This window comes from Leuciscus leuciscus, assembly GCF_965113295.1.
Source record: "Leuciscus leuciscus genome assembly, chromosome: 2".
NCBI classification, from domain to species: Eukaryota; Metazoa; Chordata; class Actinopteri; order Cypriniformes; family Leuciscidae; genus Leuciscus; species Leuciscus leuciscus.
This window is the reverse complement of record NC_138726.1, coordinates 39,324,833-39,346,365: the sequence shown is the minus strand read 5'-3', so window position 1 is coordinate 39,346,365 and position 21,533 is coordinate 39,324,833. Positions and strand designations below refer to the sequence as shown.

At 41.8% G+C, this 21,533-nt stretch overlaps 1 protein-coding gene across 4 annotated transcripts in view; it reads left to right on the top strand.

Moving 5' to 3' along the window:
- kcnc1a (potassium voltage-gated channel, Shaw-related subfamily, member 1a) overlaps positions 1-21,533 on the top strand; it is a 59,920-nt gene that overhangs the window by 25,759 nt on the left and 12,628 nt on the right. For all 4 annotated transcript variants that reach the window (XR_014203819.1, XM_082162270.1, XM_082162272.1 and 1 more), the window contains exon 2: positions 6,361-7,291. Coding sequence is in view for 3 of the 4 variants with exons in the window: in XM_082162270.1 (XP_082018396.1) it covers positions 6,361-7,291 (931 nt within the window). In the remaining variant the exon portion in view is untranslated. The remainder of the gene's footprint in view (positions 1-6,360; positions 7,292-21,533) is intronic.

Here is a 21,533-nt window from a genome sequence, read left to right as displayed (position 1 = left end):
ATGGAAACAGTCTACAGATATGTGAGATTGATTGGCATCTGTGTTTTTTTGGTATTTTTTAGTAAAGAAAGAAACCAGTTTGCCGCTAGCAACTTTATAATTAATACAGATGGCCATAAACAGGCAGGAATTAATCTGGAATCCCAGATTAGCCCCTGTGGGGCATTATTGTCCAAAAATGAAAGCACAGCAGCGGAAACACTCACAGCCATAAACGAAAAACCCAATAGCCGGGCCCTCCCCACAGATGCAAAACACATGAATCTACAAATACAGTCGCAGTCCCAAATGTGGGTGCACTGTGTTAGGCAGTGTTTGGTTACATAAGAGAACGTGACAAGCTTTCATCTTCAGAAGAGAGGTATAACCAGAGATTGAGAGTAAGAGGTGATGTAAGGGAGAAGGGGGAGGATTTTGTGCTATTTCTGAGACACTTGAATGAGCCTCTTTCCTTCTCTTTCACTCTGTCTCTCCCTCTTGCACCCTCACCATTTTGCCATGCAGTGCTGCAGAAAAACTTTGGCAAAAGGGTCACTTTGCACTTTTCATCTAATCTTTGTCTGCAAAAGCTGAGTGTGACACTTTTACTGTATTACTCCAATTTATGTTTATTAAAGTGCTTTTAACTTACGTATTTATTATAGCAATACATTAACATGTGAGCTGAGTGTTTTTTTCACTGAAGAAAACAACAACTATGCCATTTGCCTGAATGAAGCAGTTCACATTTGTGAAAAGTAGTTCACATTTTATATTTTTTAAAAAGTGCACTCTGAGTGTTCAACATACATAGTGTTGAGCATTTTAATCAGACACAATCCATTCATTGTGGGTTTTATTGAGGTAGAGCAACTGACCGAGAGAGTTTTGGGTTACCGGTCTTTAATCTTTGGATGATAGTAAGCAGAGTAACATGATTCTCAACCTAAACAGTCCAGCAGGAGTAATTCATCTGTTTGAATAAGGAGAAAATAATCAATATCACAGGTAAACAATTGTGCTGACAAAGCCATTCAACATGGACATGAACTGGTCATTGGGATTCAGCCACCTGTCAGCCCTACAGAAATTTATTTGGTAATGTTTTAATGTGCATTGTGTTGATGAATTATAACTTCTAATGAGAAATTCAGAAATTGTGATTTGATTCTGTGAAAGTTTAATTTTTTCATGATTCTTTGATAAATAGAAAGTTCAAAAGCATTTCTTTAACAACATTTATTTAAGATAAATATTTTTCCATGCCGAATACAAATATTATTTTCTTTAAATAAAATGATATATATGAATAAAACTTAATGCCCAACATAAGATAGAGCTTTATGTTACACGGCTAAGGTAAATCAGGGGTCAAAGGTCATTATTAGGGCTATAGTTTTGCCTCCTTTGATTTTTGTCTGCTGCTGTGCACTGGACTATTACACCTGACTAGTTACTGAGATCCTTCAGTTGAGCTGTGGTATTGCTGCATTGAGTTTCACCTCTGAGATTGGAAGTGTTGCTCAAGCATGTGGTCTTGGTGTAAGACTATATGCGTGGGACTTGCTGTAGGAGGTTTGCACAAGGCCATGTTATGCGGACCATTCTTCTCACCTGTAAAGAAATGTAAGGACACGCTAACAGGCGGAGAACTCATTGTACTTCAAATATATATATATATATATATATATATATATATATATATATATATATATATATATATATATATATATATATATATATATATAATTAATATGCTGTGAAAATAAAACATTTTTTGAGAGGACAGCTTGAGGATACATTCTTTCATGGCCTTTTTAATAGTAAAAATGCTCATGGTCAAATTTTCCTTTAAAGACTGAGAAATGTATTTGGGCATAAAAAAAAACAGTACGGTTTATAATAGCATATATTTTGTAAGCTCAATTCACCATCCTTTCAGGGAAGGGCAATGGAGTAACAGTCCATATTTATTTAGCTGAGGGACTAGACTATTAGGGCCATGCCATAGCCATAGCCATCTTCTTCCGCTTATCCGGGGCCGGGTCGCGGGGGCAACAGTCTAAGCAGAGATGCCCAGACTTCCCTCTCCCTAGACACTTCCTCCAGCTCTTCCGGGGGGACACTGAGGCGTTCCCAGGCCAGCCGGGAGACATAGTCTCTCCAGCGTGTCCTAGGTCTTCCCCGGGGTCTCCTCTCAGTGGGACGCGCCCGGAACACCTTCCCGGGAAGGCGTCCAGGAGGCATCCAGAACAGATGCTCGAGCCACCTCAGCTGACCCCTCTCGATGTGGAGGAGCAGCGGCTCTACTCTGAGCTCCTCCCGAGTGACCGAGCTTCTCACCCTATCTCTTAGGGATCGCCCAGCCACCCTGCGGAGAAAGCTCATTTCGGCCGCCTGTATCCGGGATCTTGTCCTTTCGGTCATGACCCAAAGCTCATGACCATAGGTGAGAGTAGGAACGTAGATTGACCGGTAAATCGAGAGCTTCGCCTTGCCGCTCAGCTCTTTCTTCACCACGACAGACCGGTACATCGACCGCATTACTGCAGAAGCTGCAACGATCCGTCTGTCAATCTCCCGTTCCATCCTTCCCTCACTCGTGAACAAAACCCCAAGATACTTAAACTCCTCCACTTGAGGCAGGAAATCTCCACCAACCTGAAGTGGGCAAGGATTTGGAGGTGCTGATTCTCATCCCAGCCGCTTCACACTCGGCTACAAACCGTCCCAGTGCATGCTGAAGTTTCTGGTCTGAAGGGGCCAACACGACAACATCATCCGCAAAGAGCAGAGATGAAATTGTGTTGTCCCCAAACCCGACACCCTCCGGCCCCTGGCTGCGCCTAGAAATTCTGTCCATAAAAATTATGAACAGAACCGGCGACAAAGGGCAGCCCTGCCGGAGTCCAACATGCACCGGGAAGAAGTCTGACTTAATGCCGGCAATGCGAACCAAGCTCCTGCTTCGGTCGTACAGGGACCGGACAGCCCTTAGCAAAGGACCCCGGATCCCATATTCCCGGAGCACCCTCCACAGGCTGCCGCGAGGGACACAGTCGAATGCCTCCTCCAAATCCACAAAGCACATGTGGATTGGTTGGGCAAACTCCCATGAACCCTCCAGCACCCTGTAGAGGGTATAGAGCTGGTCCAGTGTTCCACGGCCTGGACGAAAACCGCACTGTTCCTCCTGAATCCGAGGTTCTACTATCGGCCGTATTCTCCTCTCCAGTACCCTGGCATAGACTTTCCTAGGGAGGCTGAGAAGTGTGATCCCCCTGTAGTTGGAACACACCCTCTGGTCCCCCTTCTTAAAAAGAGGGACCACCACCCCGGTCTGCCATCCCAGAGGCACTGTCCCCGACCGCCACGCGATGCTGCAGAGGCGTGTCAGCCAAGACAGCCCAACAACATCCAGAGACTGGAGGTACTCAGGGCGGATCTCATCCACCCCCGGTGCCTTGCCACCGAGGAGTTTCTTGACTACCTCTGTGACTTCAGCTTGGGTGATGGATGAGTCCACCTCTGAGCCGGCGGGATTGAGGAGATCCTCGAAGTATTCCTTCCACCGTCCAACGACAGCCCCAGTTGAGGTCAACAGTTGCCCACCTCCACTGTAGACAGCGTTGGTAGGGCACTGCTTCCCTCTCCTGAGGTGCCGGACGGTTTGCCAGAATCTCTTCGAGGCCAGCCGATAGTCCTTCTCCATGGCCTCACCGAACTCCTCCCAGGCCCGAGTTTTTGCCTCCACAACCACCCGGGCTGCAGTTCGCTTGGCCTGCCGGTACCCGTCAGCTGCCTCAGGAGTCCCACAAGCCAACCAGGCCCGATAGGACTCCTTCTTCAGCTTGACGGCATCTTTTACTTCTGGTGTCCACCACCGGGTTCGGGGATTGCCGCCTCGACAGGCACCGGAGACCTTACGGCCACAACTCCGAGCGGCCGCTTCGACAATGGAGGTGGAGAACATGGTCCACTCGGACTCAATATCTCCAGCCTCCCTCGGGATCCGGTCGAAACTCCGCCGGAGGTGGGAGTTGAAGATCTCTCTGACAGGAGATTCGGCCAAATGTCCCCAGCAGACCCTTACAGTATGCTTGGGTCTGCCGAGTCTGTCCAGCTTCCTCCCCCGCCATCGGATCCAACTCACCACCAGGTGGTGATCAGTTGACAGCTCCGCCCCTCTCTTTACCAGGTGTCACTGTCGTTGCCCACGTGGGCGTTGAAGTCCCCCAGTAGAACGACGGAGTCCCCAGTCGGAGCACGTTCCAGCACCCCTCCCAGAGACTCCAAGAAGGCAGGGTACTCTGCACTGCCGTTTGGCCCGTAGGCACACACGACAGTGAGAGACCTATCCCCGACCCGTAGGCGCAGGGAAATGACCCTCTCGTTCACCGGAGTAAACTCCAACACATGGCGGCTGAGCTAGGGGGCTATAAGCAAACCCACACCAGCCCACCGCCTCTCACCATGGGCAACTCCAGAGTGGTAAAGAGTCCATCCTCTCTCAAGGAGTGTGGTTCCAGAGCCCAAGCCGTGCGTAGAGGTGATGCCGACTATCTCTAGTCGGAACCTCTCAAACTCACGCACAATCTCAGGCTCCTTCCCCGCCACCGTTCCACGTCCCTAGAGCTAGTTTCCGTGTCCAGGGATCGGGTTGTCGAGGCCCCCGCCTTCGACTGCCGCCCGATCCTCTCAGCACCGGCCCTTTACGGTCCCTCCTGTGGGTGGCGAGCCCACGGGAAGGCGGCCCCACGTCGCTCCTTCGGGCTGAGCCCGGCCGGACCCCGTGGGGGGAGGCCCGGCCACCAGGCGCTCGCATACGAGCCCCAACCCCGGGCCTGGCTCCAGGGTGGGGCCCCGGCTGCGCCATTCCAGGCGACGTCACGGTCCTCGATTTAATATTCCTCATAAATGGCTTTTTGAATCACTCTTAGTCTGACCCGTTGCCTAGGACCTGTTTGCCTTGAGAGACCCTACATGGGGCATATAGCCCCGGACAACATAGCTCCTAGGGTCATTCGGGTACTCAAACCCCTCCACCACGTTAAGGTGGCAGTTCAAGGAGGGGATTTTATTAGGGCATAAAGGTTAAATAAAACAAATAAACAGAATAAATGACCGAGAGGGTGTGAGAGAAAGAAAAAGACAGAATTTGTTTCTTTATTGTTCCTTCATTGTGCTCATCACAACACTTCTAAAGCATCTTTGAGAGCCCCTAGCTCCTGAAATCACAGCTAATATATTTCTAGCTTAGTTTAATCATCACTGGTTTTGTTTAGATGGTTAGTTACATTGTTTCCAACTTGTATATAGAAAATCACAGTGCCATAGTGTTGGAATGTGCTTTCTGGCTAACATTTCTAACAATAAACACACAGACTGGGGACTAAATGTTATTTATGTCATGACAACTCTCTGAGAGATGTGTTAATGTTATGTATTTGGTCTTGGCAGAACAGATCAGCTCGGCTGCTGCTGCTGATAATGATTATTGCTGCTGCTGAATAGCAAATAAGACCTGCTACTGCCAATACATTCACAAACATGCTGCTGTGAGCATGTAAGACATGCTGCTGCTGCTGCACATATAACATACATGAAATACCCCCGTAGCAGATCTATACAGGTGGAGCTGGGGAAGATGGAGGGTTTCCCGGACAAAATATATAACATGTTATAGTGGTTTTTGGATATTTTGATCGAAAAATCTTAGTGTGCCTTTAAGTAAAAAAGCAAAAAAAGAAAAGAAATTAAGACATTTTTTGGCAAGGATGCATTAAATTGATCAAAAGTGACAGAAATTACATTTATAGTGTTACAAAATATGTTTACAATAAACAGTTCTGAAAATGAATCCTGAAAAAATAGGTTTTCACAAGAATATGAAGCAGCACCACTGTTTTCAATGTTGATCATTATAAAAAATTTTCTTGAGCTGTAAATCAGAATGATTTCTGAAGCATCATGTAACACATTCAAATAGAAAATTTTAATTATTTTAAATTGTAATCATATTTCACATTGTTACTGTTTTGACTTAATTTTTTATCAAATAAATGCAGCCTTGAGAGACTTCTTTCAAAATTGTTTTTGAAATAACCCCAAAGTATCAGACACATTTGACTAGTATGTCTAAATCAGCTCTAGGCTAAACAATAAAAACACCTATTCAAATCACTTAGCAAATCACTGACAGGTTTTGTGTACATGCCTGCCTCCTTGGGAAGTTGTTTTTGGATGCAAACAAAAGGATTTTTAAATCAACATTGTGTTTTTTCCCTTCTCATTTTTTACCCCTTGTTTTCTCTCTCTCTCTCTCTCTCTCTCTCTCTCTCTCTCTCTCTCTCTCTCTCTCTCTCTCTCTCTCTCCTGCAGTGGGTGGCATTTGCCTCGCTTTTCTTCATACTGGTGTCCATAACCACATTCTGCCTGGAGACACACGAGGCCTTCAACCCCATCGTTAACCGCACAATTTTTAACGCTCTTGACAACACCACCAAGTTTCACCTGGAGACAGAGACGGTGGTCTACCTAACCTACATCGAGGGAGTGTGTGTGGTGTGGTTCACCTTTGAGTTCCTCATGCGTGTCACCTTCTGTCCGGACAAAAAGAAATTCATCAAAAACACCCTAAACATCATAGACTTTGTGGCCATCCTGCCATTTTACCTGGAGGTGGGCCTGAGCGGGCTTTCTGGTTCAGAAGCAAAGGACGTTCTGGGTTTCCTCAGAGTGGTGCGATTCGTTCGGATCCTCCGAATCTTCAAGCTGACACGACACTTTGTGGGCCTGCGCGTACTGGGACACACTCTCCGTGCCAGCACCAATGAGTTCCTCCTGCTTATCATCTTTCTTGCGCTTGGAGTGCTGATCTTCGCCACCATGATCTACTACGCCGAGCGAATCGGTGCCAATCCCAATGACCCGCGTGCCAGTGAACACACCCACTTCAAAAACATCCCAATTGGCTTCTGGTGGGCAGTTGTGACTATGACCACGTTGGGCTATGGAGACATGTATCCTCAGACTTGGTCAGGCATGTTGGTGGGTGCATTGTGTGCTCTGGCGGGTGTACTAACCATCGCCATGCCTGTGCCTGTCATCGTCAATAACTTTGGGATGTACTACTCTCTAGCCATGGCTAAGCAGAAGCTACCAAAGAAAAAGAACAAGCATATTCCCCGTGCCCCCCAGCTAGGCTCACCTAACTACTGTAAGTCCACCATGAACTCACCCCACCACAGTCCACAAAGTGACCATTGTGCTCCCGCTGCCCAGGAGGAGATTTTGGAAATGAACAGAGCAGGTAGGACACTTGTTTTAGTAATATCTGTCTGAACTATTATCATAGAACACATTTAAGCACAGAAATGAGATTGAACTCATCTTTTCTTCCCTTCCACCTCACAATGTTTCTAGACCTGCCTGAAATCACAGTCTCTCATTTGGGAATTGTTCAAATACAGATCAACCATCTGGAGACATTATAAAATCGAATCGCACTGCATTCTATTCAGTCTCTTTACAAAGACACGCATAGAAACAAACACAAGTCTTCACCATGGTTGCATAACGACCAATACCCCATGCAACATTTTGCATATCTATATGTTTTTCCATTAGACTCCTGTGAGGGTCAATTATATCCACCCAGACAAACAGGAGCACACTCATTCAACAGCTTGCTTTTCTTTTTGTCCATCAGCTTGCCCTAATTACTATTTAAATGTCATCACGCAGTATGTTTTGTTTGCTTTTGTGACATTAAGCATATTTGATTGTATGGCTTTCAGTAGCTGCAGTTGAATGGTTATAAGGAAGTGAAAATTCCACAGAAGATTATACAGTAGGGCCGCAACAAATAATCTATAGTAAAAATATAATAATGAATTTCATTATCAATTAGTTTGGTTTGTGTCACTCATTTGAAAGGTGGCAGAGTGAGCTGCTACATGAAAAGTTATTGCCATAAGCTGTGCAAAGCAGGAGAGAACTTTATTAAACGGTTCAAAGCTGATCATAAGCAGTTTCACATGGGTTGCCCTGTCAGGTGCTTGTGCTGTTCAGTCCACCTGAGAGGTGTTTTCCCCAGCGCATAACCTTTTAGCTTTTGAGTGCTATTTTCTTATCTGTACATTTGTATTTGTGTTTGTAGCTTTTTAGAGGAGGACAGGGTGTGGAGTAACATGTTTTTTTGTTCAGCATATACAGAAAATAAACCATAGCATTATAATCAGTATCCATCAGTGGTGGACACTTACAAAGTAGACATTTTTTCAAGTATCTGTACTTTATCAGACTATTTTTTATTTTGGGAAACTTTTACGTTTACTTCTCTGCATTTAAAGCTTAATATTGTATTTTTTACTCCACTACATAAAAACATCTCATTCCTTTTGAACTGAAGAAATCGCCTCCCCCTCTGAGACGCAAAAGCGATGTTCGATTTGTGAACGAGTTCATTCTTTCCAATGAACGTTAAATTGGTTCACAAATAATCGAATTGGACTGATCCATTTGCAGCTACTATTGTCTCACTGATTCAACGATCCGGTCAAAATGAGCCAAGAACAAGGATATTGTTGGAGCTTGAATATGCAAAAAGTAAGTTCCTAATGAATTTTAGTATTGACTATTGTCAATGAAATTATATGTCTTCAGTAAAAGGGCAAAGCTTTTTTAAGCTTTGAAATGCTTAATTGTGGACATTTGTGTGTCACCGTCTGTATGTGATTTTAGATCAAATAATGCAAATTAAATGTCCATACATCTTCCCCGCTATTTGCATAGCGTTCCTCTTGAAATGTTAACACATTTTGCCCAATGTGACGTTTTTTGTTGTTGTTTTTTTTACCACATATTTGCACAAAATTGTTTCCCCCTATTTTAAAAAATCCTATATGGTATATTATTTCATTAGTTTGCACACTTGAATCATCATTGACTAACAGAGCTTAATGTTTTGATAGTGTATAATAAGTGTATGCAGTAAAATAAAACATTTGCTTATTAGCAATACATTTTCAATGTATGCATCTTATTGGTGCTGACTTGTCTGGCTAGAATAAATATATGGTTCATCGATCAGTACTTTTTACTTTTAATACTTGAGTACATAAAAAAAATCAAGTACTTACTCAAGTAAACCAAAAATGAGTACTTTTTCTGGAACAATATTTTAATAGTATCTGTACTTTTACTCAAGTACTTGATTTGTGTACTTCGTCCACAACTGGTATCCATGTTACCTAATGTTGGTTTGAGTTCAGTTTTGTTGTCAAATTGTAAATAAGATAAGTAAATAAGAACTAAATTCGATGTTGCCTATCCGCCACACACACTCACATATGAATGTGACACAGTAAGAGGCCCTGACCAGCATATAAGATATTCCCAACCACAGCATTCTTACCATGAGTGAGTGGTGGTGAGTGCCTTCATTTGAGCCACTCATGTAGAGATCGTATGGATAGCTGTACAAGAGAAGTGAAGAGATAGACTTGTTGGCTGTGTCTGATCAGACTGGGTAAAGAATCTCTTATTAATCTGTTGAGAGTAATTGTGAGTGACTCCTTCATAAATCTGACTGGAGGGATTCCCCTTTTTCTAAACGGCATAATTACATCCCTGCTTTACATGGAATAATCCGTGAGGTTTTAAGCTTTCTGATCCCAAGGACCCCCAAATATTATGATATATATATGTAAGATATATATATAATCCCTTTGTGAGGGACTCAAAAAAGAGAGAAGTCCTGTTTGAAAACCACTGGATTGGTCCAGGTCAGTGAATGGCCAAATGGTGCATTCTAGCTTTAGCATATAAGGTGGATCAGTGGCCTCAGGAAAAAAAACCTTTGTTGTGAGAGTTTGTGACAAACACTTAACTTTGAGAACTCACTCAATGAATAATGATACTATTAAGAGCTCAAGTATGTCAGTTATTTATACTAGGAGAGTCCTTCCTCCAGTCTTTACATACGTGATAATTCTGTCCTGTTAGTTTAAGACAAATCTTTGTTATGAAGTGAAAGGATGGGTTTTCACACAATCTCTTTATTATTTCATTCTCTGTATTTTTACACTGCTCTAGAGCCTGTTGCTATGGCAACAGTGTCCAAGCAACCACACAATAGGAATCGCACTCTGCAATGATCTGCAGTCATTCACTCGCCTTGCACGACTCCTGTGCCGTTCACACGGTACTGCAAAAACACACACAGTAAGATGGTCTGAGGATGAAGGCAGTATAAATCAATGCATGACCTACTGTTAATTGGCTCTCTGGATTTTAGAAATAAAATGTCTCTGGTAGCTTTTTTTTTAAGGATTCATCTGCATAATTTGTATTGAGATGAGAGTGACACACATAATACATATTGAAACCAATTCAATTTTGGTCTTCATGCCAACTGGATTGAAAATATGAAACATTCTCTACATAAAAACAATTTATAGATGTTCTTCCTTTCCTTTATTCTCTCTCTCTCTCTCTCTCTCTCTCTCTCTTGTAAATGAGTTTACAGATGGCACAAAGGCCTTGATTATCAGCTCCATCCATTTGACTTTGGGCAGAGAACCGTAAGAATCACCAGCACATAGAGTGAAAGCATCTGTTGAATTGGCCACGGTTGCAGAGAAACACAGCAAACACTCTCAGCTCTGTGATACACACACACACACACACACACACACACACACACACACACACACACACACACACACACACACACACACACACACACACACAGCGAGAATTACTGTTTGAGATGAGTCAACACTCTGTCCTTTATAGACAGTGCCTATATCCATCCCTGTCGTATAGTTATTTCTAAATCTGAGGTCTCCTGAGAAATATGAGTTGTGTAATTATCATTATGCTTTTGGCCCTGTTTTTTATTCAAATTGGTCCACTCACACTTAACATCCAGCCTAATGGTATTTTAAGAGATGCTGTAAATTGTGTCATTCATAGATCTGAAATAATATACATATTGTCGTATCATAAATATATAGTTTGGGTTCAGTATATTTCAGCACCCCTGCGTATTCAAGGAATAGTTGCTATTAATTGGATTCAGTCACAGCCGCAGGAAAGAAGATGCTATGTTTGTATGTGCTTGTCACTACATGAATCTTTCAAGACTGAATTTGGTTGTAGAATTTAGTTGTTCCCAGAAATCCATAAACAACTGAACTGTGTGTACAGAACAACATAAAACTTTATTTTTATGTATGCGTGTGGCCAATGATCTGAACTGATGCTTTAACTTTATGTCTGTTATTCATATGATAGAGGTTTATGAGTGGATAAAAATGAGGAGAGTGCTGAAAGTGAGGGGATTGATGAAGAAAAAGAAGGATTTGATGGTTAGCAGCGAGGAAGTAGGGCAGGTGCAGCAGGGCTCCAGCACTGTCCTTCTCATTCACACAGAATTAGAGTTGAGGAGATTCCTGCTTGAGGAGATAACATGTAGTCTGCAGCTAGAAGTCTTTGGATTTTTTTTTTTTTATCCTGTATTCGTATGCTATGTTTAACCACACATACTGTACAGACTTTTTTTAGAAGAGACAATGTTGAATTGAGAATCATTATTGGATGAATTTTCTACACTAACCAGCTGAACAAAATGTCTCAGAAGCCTTTGAGATTTAAGTTACTTTTAATGGTACATTTGGTACTGTTAAATACATTTCATAAATTTTTAACTAGTTACAAATTATTCATGTGTTGTGACTATTCATGTGTTGTGACATCACAAATGTGACTGCGATAGGTAGCAAAGTCAGGCATAGCAGCACCAAACACCATACAGATTCAGTAATCAGCATTCAAACATGCAGTGTAAGTAGAAACAGAAAATATCGACACACACACGGATCGCCGATGAAGGAAGATACTGAAGACTGAATCAAGGTCAAGGTCAAGGTAACTTTATTGTCCCCGAGGGGTAATTTTTTGTACAGCCAGCAGATAAACACAAGGACACAACACACAACAATACAACAAGACAGCATAACATAGAATACCCACAGTCTCTAAAACACACTAGTAAAGAAATAAATTTAAAGGAGCCATATGTAAGATTGTGGCCAAAACTGGTACTGCAATCACTTTCAAATTACTGTAGAGCGGTGTATCCCCTCCCCCTCCCCCCTGACTCGAGGTTGCCAGATAGGCTGCAGGATCCAGCACGAACGTTTGTAGCTGCAGCTGTGGTAACTAGAGCAGAGCTGGCAACCCGGATGCCGAAATACTACTGACTTCGTGATTGGTAGATAGCCGGAGGGTGGAGCTTCAGGCCAAAACACAAGATGACAACATCAACATCAGTTGAGGGCTGCAACTTCACTTTTTAAATGACAATATCCTGGCCGGACTACTGTTGTCAGTGATATAAGTATTTGAAATGAACATGATTTCTTAATGTCTAGTGAGTGACATATCAGGGCCATTTTATGATTAATTGAAATACATTTCTTACATACAGCTCCTTTAAAACAGTTCTGACAAATTGTTTAAAATCGAGATAGAAGACGGGATAAGAGAGTTTCTTAATCTATTTGACCTGCATTTGGGCATGGAGTACCTACGGCCTGAGGGAAGTAGCTTAAACTGGAAGGACAAAGGATGACTAGGGTCAGCTGCAATAGATAGTGCCTTCTTTGCCACTCTGTTGAAGTAAATAATATAGTTATAGAATAATATAGAATATAGTTCACAAAGAGTTTACTGGTGACAAACATGCAGACAAGCATGACATTCAACAATAACCGACAAAGGATAGAACAGAACAGGGAGTATAAATACACAAGATGAATGAGGGAACTAAACAGGCACAGGTGGAGGAAGATTAAACTAATTAGGACTAACAAGAACAGGGGCAGACAGAACGAACGTAATCGTTACATTACGCCCCCCTCGAAAAGGCGCGACCTCACACCGTGATGACGGGAAAGTTCAGGATGTTGAGAAGAGGCGGAGGCTTAGGTGGAGGGCGTGGAGCTGGTGACGGGTGGTGATGAGGAGGAGTCGGTGGAGTTGCCGACCATGGTGGAGCTGACAGTGGGAGGAACCAGGGAGGAGTCCAGACAGAGGGGGCGGACGGAACCCTGGGACCGATCGGCGTAGGTGGAACCATATTGAGTGGTGGAGGAGCCGGTGGAGCTGAGTGGCTGATGGACTATGGCAACCTGGTCGACTGCCGAAGGCCGAACTGGAGTGTCGAGCGAGCCCAGCGGAGCTTCCGGGCAGACGGACTGCGGAGGCAATGAAGGAGTGGTGGATCGAGGTGAGGGCGACAGTACAAGGTGGTGGTGTGGACCTGGAAGCCAGAGGCGCAGAGGATGAGCCGCACAGAGTGAGCAGCGGAGGCAGAGCCGAGGAGCTGGACCACACCAGTGGTGCCGACGGATCCAGGGGACTGGCCGTGACCAGCGATGGAGACGGGATGAGGACAATAGGCAGGGATATGGAGAGAAGACTTCCGGACGGGACCGGTGAAGAATATGATGACTCAAGGGTGGGGTCTTGGGAGGGAATTGGATCCGCAGACCACAGATTGATCAGGTTCAGGTCCACTCCTGGCTCTGAGATGGACTGACCCGCCTGCGTTGACTCCGGGGCTGGTCCTGGAATGACCTCGGTGGGCGAATAAAGTTGACTCTCTGACTTGGCTTGTATGCATTTTCAGTGTGTGTGTGTGTGTATATATATATATGTATGTGACCCTGGACCACAAAACCACTCACACGGGTAGGCTTTCCATTGATGTAAGGTTTGTTAGGATAGGACAATATTTGGCCGAGATACAACTATTTGAAAATCTGGAATCGGAGGGTGCAACATTGAGAAAATCGCCTTCAACCACTGCAAGGCAGTGGTTGGCCTCGTATCTCAAAGACAGAACCTTCTCAGTAAATATGGGAAAATTTACTTCTGCATCTGTTCCCCTACTTTGTGGTGTGCCCCAAGGGTCCATTTTAAGCCCACTCCTATTTTCACTCTATATGTTGCCATTGGGTGCCATATTTGAGAAACATAGGATATCCTACCACTGTTACGCTGACGATACACAGTTTTATCTACCGGCAAAAACTGATGTCTTATCCCCTGGAAGCACTGTGTGACTGTTTTGAGGAGATCAAATGTTGGATGGCAAATCATTTCTAACAATTAAATGAAAGTAAGAGCAAAATTTAGATTTTAGGCCCATCTAGTTCCTCATCTACTTTTAATTTCGGTTCCTTCCCTGTCAGTGTTCGACCTCATGTAAGGAATCTCGGATTTACATTGGATTCGGCACTTAATTTTGAAAAACAAATCAGCTCAGTGGTAAAAGGCAGTTTCTTTCATTTGAGAAAATGAAAACTGTTCTTGTTTCCAAAAGATTTAGAGACTGTAATCCACGCCTTCATTACATCACGGCTGGACTACTGTAATTCCCTGTACTGTGGTCTGTCTCAAACTACAATCTCTCACCTGCAAGTTGTTCAAAATGCTGCAGCGAGACTTCTGACCGGTACAAAAAAGAGTTTTTGTACATCACATTTCTCCTATCCTAGAAATTTTACATTGGCTTCCGGTTAAGTTCAGAATCGATTTTAAAATTGCAGTTTTTGTGTACAAGGCGCTATCCGGTGTTGCACCAAAATACATATGTGACCTTCTGACTCTGTACACTCCCCAAGGTCTTGTAATCAGCTTCTTTTAACTGTCCCACGCTTTCGCTGTAAAACCAAGGGTGGTCGGGCCTTCTCTGCTGCGGCACCTAAACTCTGGAACAGTTTGCCCTTCGCTGTGAGGTCTGCTCCGTCATTATCCAGTTTTAAATCGGCTCTTAAAACTTATTTACTCTCTCTGGCTTTTAATTAAGTCGCTTTTGATAGATTTTTTATGATCTATTAAATGGATTGAATCGGGTGTAATGTGTCTATAATTGTATTTTACGTTGTCTATTTCGATGCTTTTTATTTGCACATTGTAGTTCTGTACAGCACTTTGGCGCAACTCTGTTATTTTTAAATGTGCTATAGAAATAAAATTTGACTTGACTTGACTTTAAAGTTGTCCATTTATGTTCGCGATTTTGCTGCATTCACTCACAAAAATATATTTTTTTATATATTTACGGTAGGAAATTTACAAAATATATTCATGGAACATGATCTTTACTTAATATCCTAATGATTTTTAGCATAAAAGAAAAATCGATCATTTTGACCCATACAATGTATTGTTTTAATTTAATACTGTGAAGCAGCTTTGATACAATCTGTATTGTGAAAAGCGCTATACAAATAAACTTGACTTGACTTGACTTGGCTATTGCCACAAATATACACGTGCTACTTTTGACTGGTTTTGCTATCCAGGGTCACATATACTGAATATGCATACAAGCTACAATATAGATTGTTTCACATCAGCTTCACAATAGTAACAAATTCAAAACAAATTCTGCTGTAAAGCAGCTCTAACAAACCAATAGTCTCAATATTCATCTCAAGTCACTTCGGTGTTGATTCAGTTCAATTCAATAACTGTAACATTCATTGTGCATACATATACAGTGTATTTGTGCACATACCCGTATGTTTGACAAACTCATGTACACCTGGCTAATCATTTGATGTTTGTGTGTAGAGTTACCACACAAAAACATAATTTTTGGAAGAGATAAATTAGTTTTGTTTGCTTTTGCAAGAGATGTCTTATGTTGTGCATGTGGTGTGCATGTTTTGTGGGTTTGTGTGTAGAGTTTCAAGAAATGGAGCCATAGTTTCAGAAATTGTGTGTAAGCAATTTTGAAAAAAAAAATTATACTTCTGATCTTTCTGCTAATGCATTTTACATGAGAAAAAAAGTATACATAAACTTAACAAACGCAATCACCTGAGCTGTAAATGCCATGTCACCAGTCACTCCATAAAATATCTATTCATATAATGAAATACTAGAGACTTTATTATTGCATGATTTTTTTTTTCTTAGAATACAATAACTGTTGACTAATTTTTTAAATGGCCATCATAGAGAAACTTTTTGCCTGCAGTGTGAAAGTGAAAGAGAAACAACAGTAGAGAGAGGAATGCCTGTTCATCAGACGATTCATAAAGATGAGTCATCTCGTCATTCCTCCTTGTTTTCAGAATCTTCTCCATCACAGAGGCTTGCATCACTTCACAACTTTTCCTGTGTGTGTGTTTGTGTGTGTGTTTGTGTATGCTTTTAAGTATTTGTATGCTGTTAGCTCATAAATGTGCGCACACCATGAACCATGAATAAACACACAACAAAATACCAATACACATATCTGCTGCTTTGAAATTTCTTAGAATTTTCTATTCTCTATTCACAGTTGCAGAGTTGACCTTACAAATGACAAGATGTGACCTGAATCATGCTTAGCCTCATATTTTATTTTATTTAAGACTATGACCTAAAGGAAATTAAAACACCAATTAATGGGATAGTTCACTAAAATGAAAATTCTGTCATCGTTTACTCACCCTCATGTCATTCCAAACCTGTATGACTTTCTTCAGTTAGTTTTGAAGAATATCCTGACCGCTCTTTTCATTGTAATGAAAATGAAAAAAAACCTGGGGCTGAATCGTAAAATATTATGAAAGTGGCTTAATGTCAGAAGCTTAATGATACTGTAGATTTGTGTGAGGAACAGACTCCTTGGTGCAACCATCAGATTTTATATGAGAAATTACGACGCCCAATTGTTGAACAAATCATTCTTTTGAATCTTTCCAGTTGATTCAGCTTCAGTTTGTTCATCACAAAACTTTTGTATGGCTTTGGAAGACAGTGAGTAAATGATGACAGAATTTTTATTTTATATTTATAAATTATATTAAGTAGGTATCAATAATATGTTGAGTCACCGTGGAAATATACACCAGAGTTCGTATGTGTCTACAGGGTATGCATGTTGTACTATCTATCAATAGGCCATAATGAAATGTAGCCAATCTAATATACCAACAGGACTCCTATCCCATTTAAATAACCATAAAGTTGAAGCCTGCCGTACTTGCTGATTGATGCTCTTTTTTTGACTGTAATATGTTAGCAAGAGCCTGCTTCAATCAATGTTAAAGATACAATGGAAAATCCAGGTGGGAGAAATGATAGTTCACAGCGCTCTTTCCTCTGAGGAGCTTTGGCAGTGCTCTGCCTTCTCACAGGTCTGATCGATGAGGCGTAAATCGCCTGAGCAGAAGCTTCTGGCTGCCAGAGAGCTCACAGGTGAAAAGGCAGGTTGCCATGAGCTGTTTCTATATATTACACCGTGGCTAGGGGCTATAATTCAATGCATCTCCCTCACTTTTTTTGGGGGGAGAAAAACCAGAGCTGCACCCTGCTGTTTGGTCAAATGTAGAGCTGAAAACAAGTGAGGTTTACACCGTGTCCTAACTACACGCGGCGCGACTCTATGGACGCGACGCCACGACGCGCGATAAAAGGTATCTTTTCCATGTTAATCAGAGTTTTTGTCCTAACCAGCCGCGACGGCGACACGCGACGATTCTATTTAAGAAACGGTTTCTATTTTTCTGCGACGTCGCGCTGGAACATCAAACACAAAGTGTGGCAATGATAATCTCATGTATTGTTTATGTGCTTTATTTAATGTTAAAAGCGTGTAATGTGACTTTGAATATAATTTAGTGCTCCCAGCTTTGTAGCTGTAAAAGCAACAATGGATAATTCACCCCAGATCTTGAAATTAAACAAATGGAAACAAGAACGTTCAAACTGTGAACAAACAAGTGTATTAGTTGACAAAGATTGTTTTAGAAACAGTAGCCTATAAATTGGAATAAAGTTTAAATGGTGTAATTAGGGTGACCAGACGTCCCGAAAAATTCGGGACAGTCCCGAAATCTAAACTGTTGTCCCGAATCCCGAATCTGGCCCTAATTGTCCCGAAAATTATACTAAAGCAAAATCTTGAGTAGTTATTGTCTGATAAACATTAAAAACTGTCTGCGGAGGTTGAGGCCGGCGACACACTGGCTGCGTGGCGTGTCCGTTTTTATTTCGGCTCCCCTGTTAACAGGTTAGAGCTTGCACACTGCCTGCGTGACACGCGCGTCTCAGGCGCGCCTCGAGCCGCGCGGAAAACGCGTGCATGCTATAAATAGAACCGACGCCTATTTTTCACGCGACACGCAAGCGTGTTGGAAGCGTTTCCAGGCAAAATAGAATAGGAAAAGATATGTCATTTTGACATGAAAACATATTAATAAATGACATTTTGATGTTTGAAAGTTTAAGATTTTACATAAATGCAGATAAATGTAGGCTAATAAAAAAATATATATGATCGATTTTCAAATATTGCACCTGTCAATTATACAGAACGAAATATTCTGTAGCCTATTTTGCCTATTAGAGCGCAAGTTGCTGCAGCCGCGAGGACAAAATACTTCACTACACAATTATCTCGTTATTTTCGTTTAAGCTTATTAGCGTTAGGCTATACTGAAAGGTCTGATTTACGCACTGTTACTTACAACAGTCATTGTTTTGTGGCAGACTAAAGAATAATGACAGACTGTTGATCTTTGAATAAAAATATGTTTGTTTCAGGTTTGAAATTCATTATCTTTTATTATAGGCTACGCAGTCTAATATCATAGAAGCCCCACATCCCGTCACCCCAGACCCCAGACCCATAGATTTTTTGAAGCACTGCCTGCTAGCTAGCGCGACTTCGTCAGCTGTGACAGTAAGAGTTCGGTAATGAATCGATATTTTTGTTTTTCTTGTTCACACACAAGCACACATTTTTGTTGTCTGTCATTGTTTAATAAAAAATATTTTATTTGAAAACCTTCATTTGTATCAGCCATGCTTAATTGATGTCTCAATAGCTGTAACAGAAGTTACAAGTGTTTTGTTAGTTAATTGCTCAAGTTACTTGGATTGAGTTACAGCTACCCTTACTCTTAGCCTTCTCTGTACACTAACCCAGAGCCACAGAGAAAAATACCACTTTTATAGCAACTTTTATTTTATTTTATTTTTTGGGATATACTAACTTTTCATTATGTTGTCTTGAGGGAAGCGGCTTGTGAGAACAATGCTGGACCTCTAGGATTGTTATGGCCATCACCAGTCCAGGGGCCTGTTTCAGAAAGGAGATTCAACCAACTCTGAGTTAAAACTTGAACTCAGAGTTTCCCATCTCAGGGTAAGTCAACTCAGAGTTTTCGGTTACAGAACAGCTGAAATTAGTTAGTTCAATCAACTCTGAGTTGACCTACTCTGAGTTAAGCGCGTGCACCACAACTATAAAAAGCCATTATCAATGGAGCGCAGATATTATGAGTCACCATGGCAACAGCGCCAGACAAAAAGAGGTCTTCATATTTCTCACCAGTACGAACATTATTACTGTAATTTTACAGTATTAGAACATTAATACTGTAATTTAATTAAAGGGATTACTCTTAATTCTTCTGTAATTTAAAGTAAAATCTGATGTAATTGCATTAGACTATAGAACAATTCTGCATATTTAACATACATTTTTAAAAGGTATATTTTTAATGTAACCTTCTCCCTCTACACACTTTGGTCAATTCAAGAATAATTCATGCAATTGTTTATTTGAAAGCATTAAAAGTGCAGTTTCTTGTCTCTCCTTGTATTGTTCAAATGGTCGAGGTTGATATGGGATTTAGTAATAAGTAGACCAATGCTTTCTAAAGATAGTCATTATTACATTAATCTAATTACACTGTTGAAGATGTCATTTGTAGTTAGTAATACAAGTAACTTACCCAACTGTTATAATATCAGAGGTGAAACTGGAAGAATCTGGGTTTACCGAAGAAAACCTGCTCCCGACCAGGTTAGGTTCACAGAGTAAGTTACCATGGTAACTGAGTCTGAGTATAAGTTACCTCTCTTTCAGAAACGGGCTTGACTTACTCTGCTTTCTCAGGTTTAACATACCTCCCATTCTGAAACAGAAAACCCAGAGTTTCCCTCATTTCAGGGTTAACATACTCAGAGTTTTCACTTAACCTCCTTTCTGAAACAGGCCCCTGATCTGTTTCATGGATCACCTGCCCCTGGTTTTTGTTTTTCTTGTTCACACACAAGCACACATTTTTGTTGTCTGTCATTGTTTAATAAAAAATATTTTATTTGAAAACCTTCATTTGTATCAGCCATGCTTAATTGATGTCTCAATAGCTGTAACAGAAGTTACAAGTGTTTTGTTAGTTAATTGCTCAAGTTACTTGGATTGAGTTACAGCTACCCTTACTCTTAGCCTTCTCTGTACACTAACCCAGAGCCACAGAGAAAAATCTTCACTCTGCACTTACCTATATACCCAAACATAAAAGCATAAATTCGTTTTTAATCTGTTATAGTTTTGATAATATGTGTATGGCTTAATCTTAAAATTATATTCTTAGTCTTAACATGATCATGTTTCACGTTGTGGTCCTGGGGGTGGCCACTTTCATCAGAAGAAGTGAGCTAGCTTCTAAGCGAATTCTGAACGGACCGCCACGGCAGACCTAAGCAAAATCACGGGAATCAATAGCCTAATACGCCCAGTTGTGCTCAAATAAATATCATGAGACGTCCATCATCAGATGAATGATATAGAAAAGTTAAGTTAGGCTATGTTCACACTTAGCGTCTTTTTTGACAAGAAAAAGTTGACAACGGCGTTTTTTTAGCAAAAAAAAACACTGGCAGCGTTCGGTTACAAATAGCAGCCGAGCGCGTCTTTTGTGGCTGGCGCATATACTGACGCGTCTTGACCATGCGTCAACATACGACGAAAAGGGTACCCCCATAACGTCCATATGTGACGATTCGGGTTATGGGTAGGTTTAGGTATGCGTTAGGGTACCGCTAGGAGGCGCTGCTGGTGCGCTTCTGTCTGCGTCTCATATTGACGTATTGACCCTTTTCGTCGTTCAGTATGTTGACGCATGGTCAAGACGCGTAAGTATATGACGTTTTGGGGTGAGACCGGGCTGCTATAACAAGAGCTGCAACAGTAGCCTAGTGCTGTGTGATGCAAAAAATGTCGAGAAAGAGAAAGTTGGCTCTTGCGTTGGCTTTTGAAGTTACCGGGGAGGAGAAAGTCGGTTCACAAAGACGTCTGTGGGTGCACGACAGACAGTTGTTCTTGTTGTTATGGAAACGACAGGACTCGCTACTCGCTTGTCATTGGTCAGCTGTCAAAAAGGCGCTTGACGTAGGGCGTTCTTTTCAGAAAAGTTGAACTTTTTTCAACTTGAAAAGACGCTCTGAGCTGCAGAAAAAGACGCCGGCGGTGGCGTCTAAAAAAGCGCTCAGGACTTTTTTGAAAAAACGGTTTACTCCATAGGGTTATAATGTAGAACAGACGCTGGCAGTTTGAAAAAAGACGCTAAGTGTGAACATAGCCTTAGAGCTGCTAAAGCCAGTGCTACTACTGCGAACATTAACACTAAGCTTTTCCCTCCAAAAATATAGCCTAAAACTTATCTCCAAATGCAAAACTGACATTAATAAAA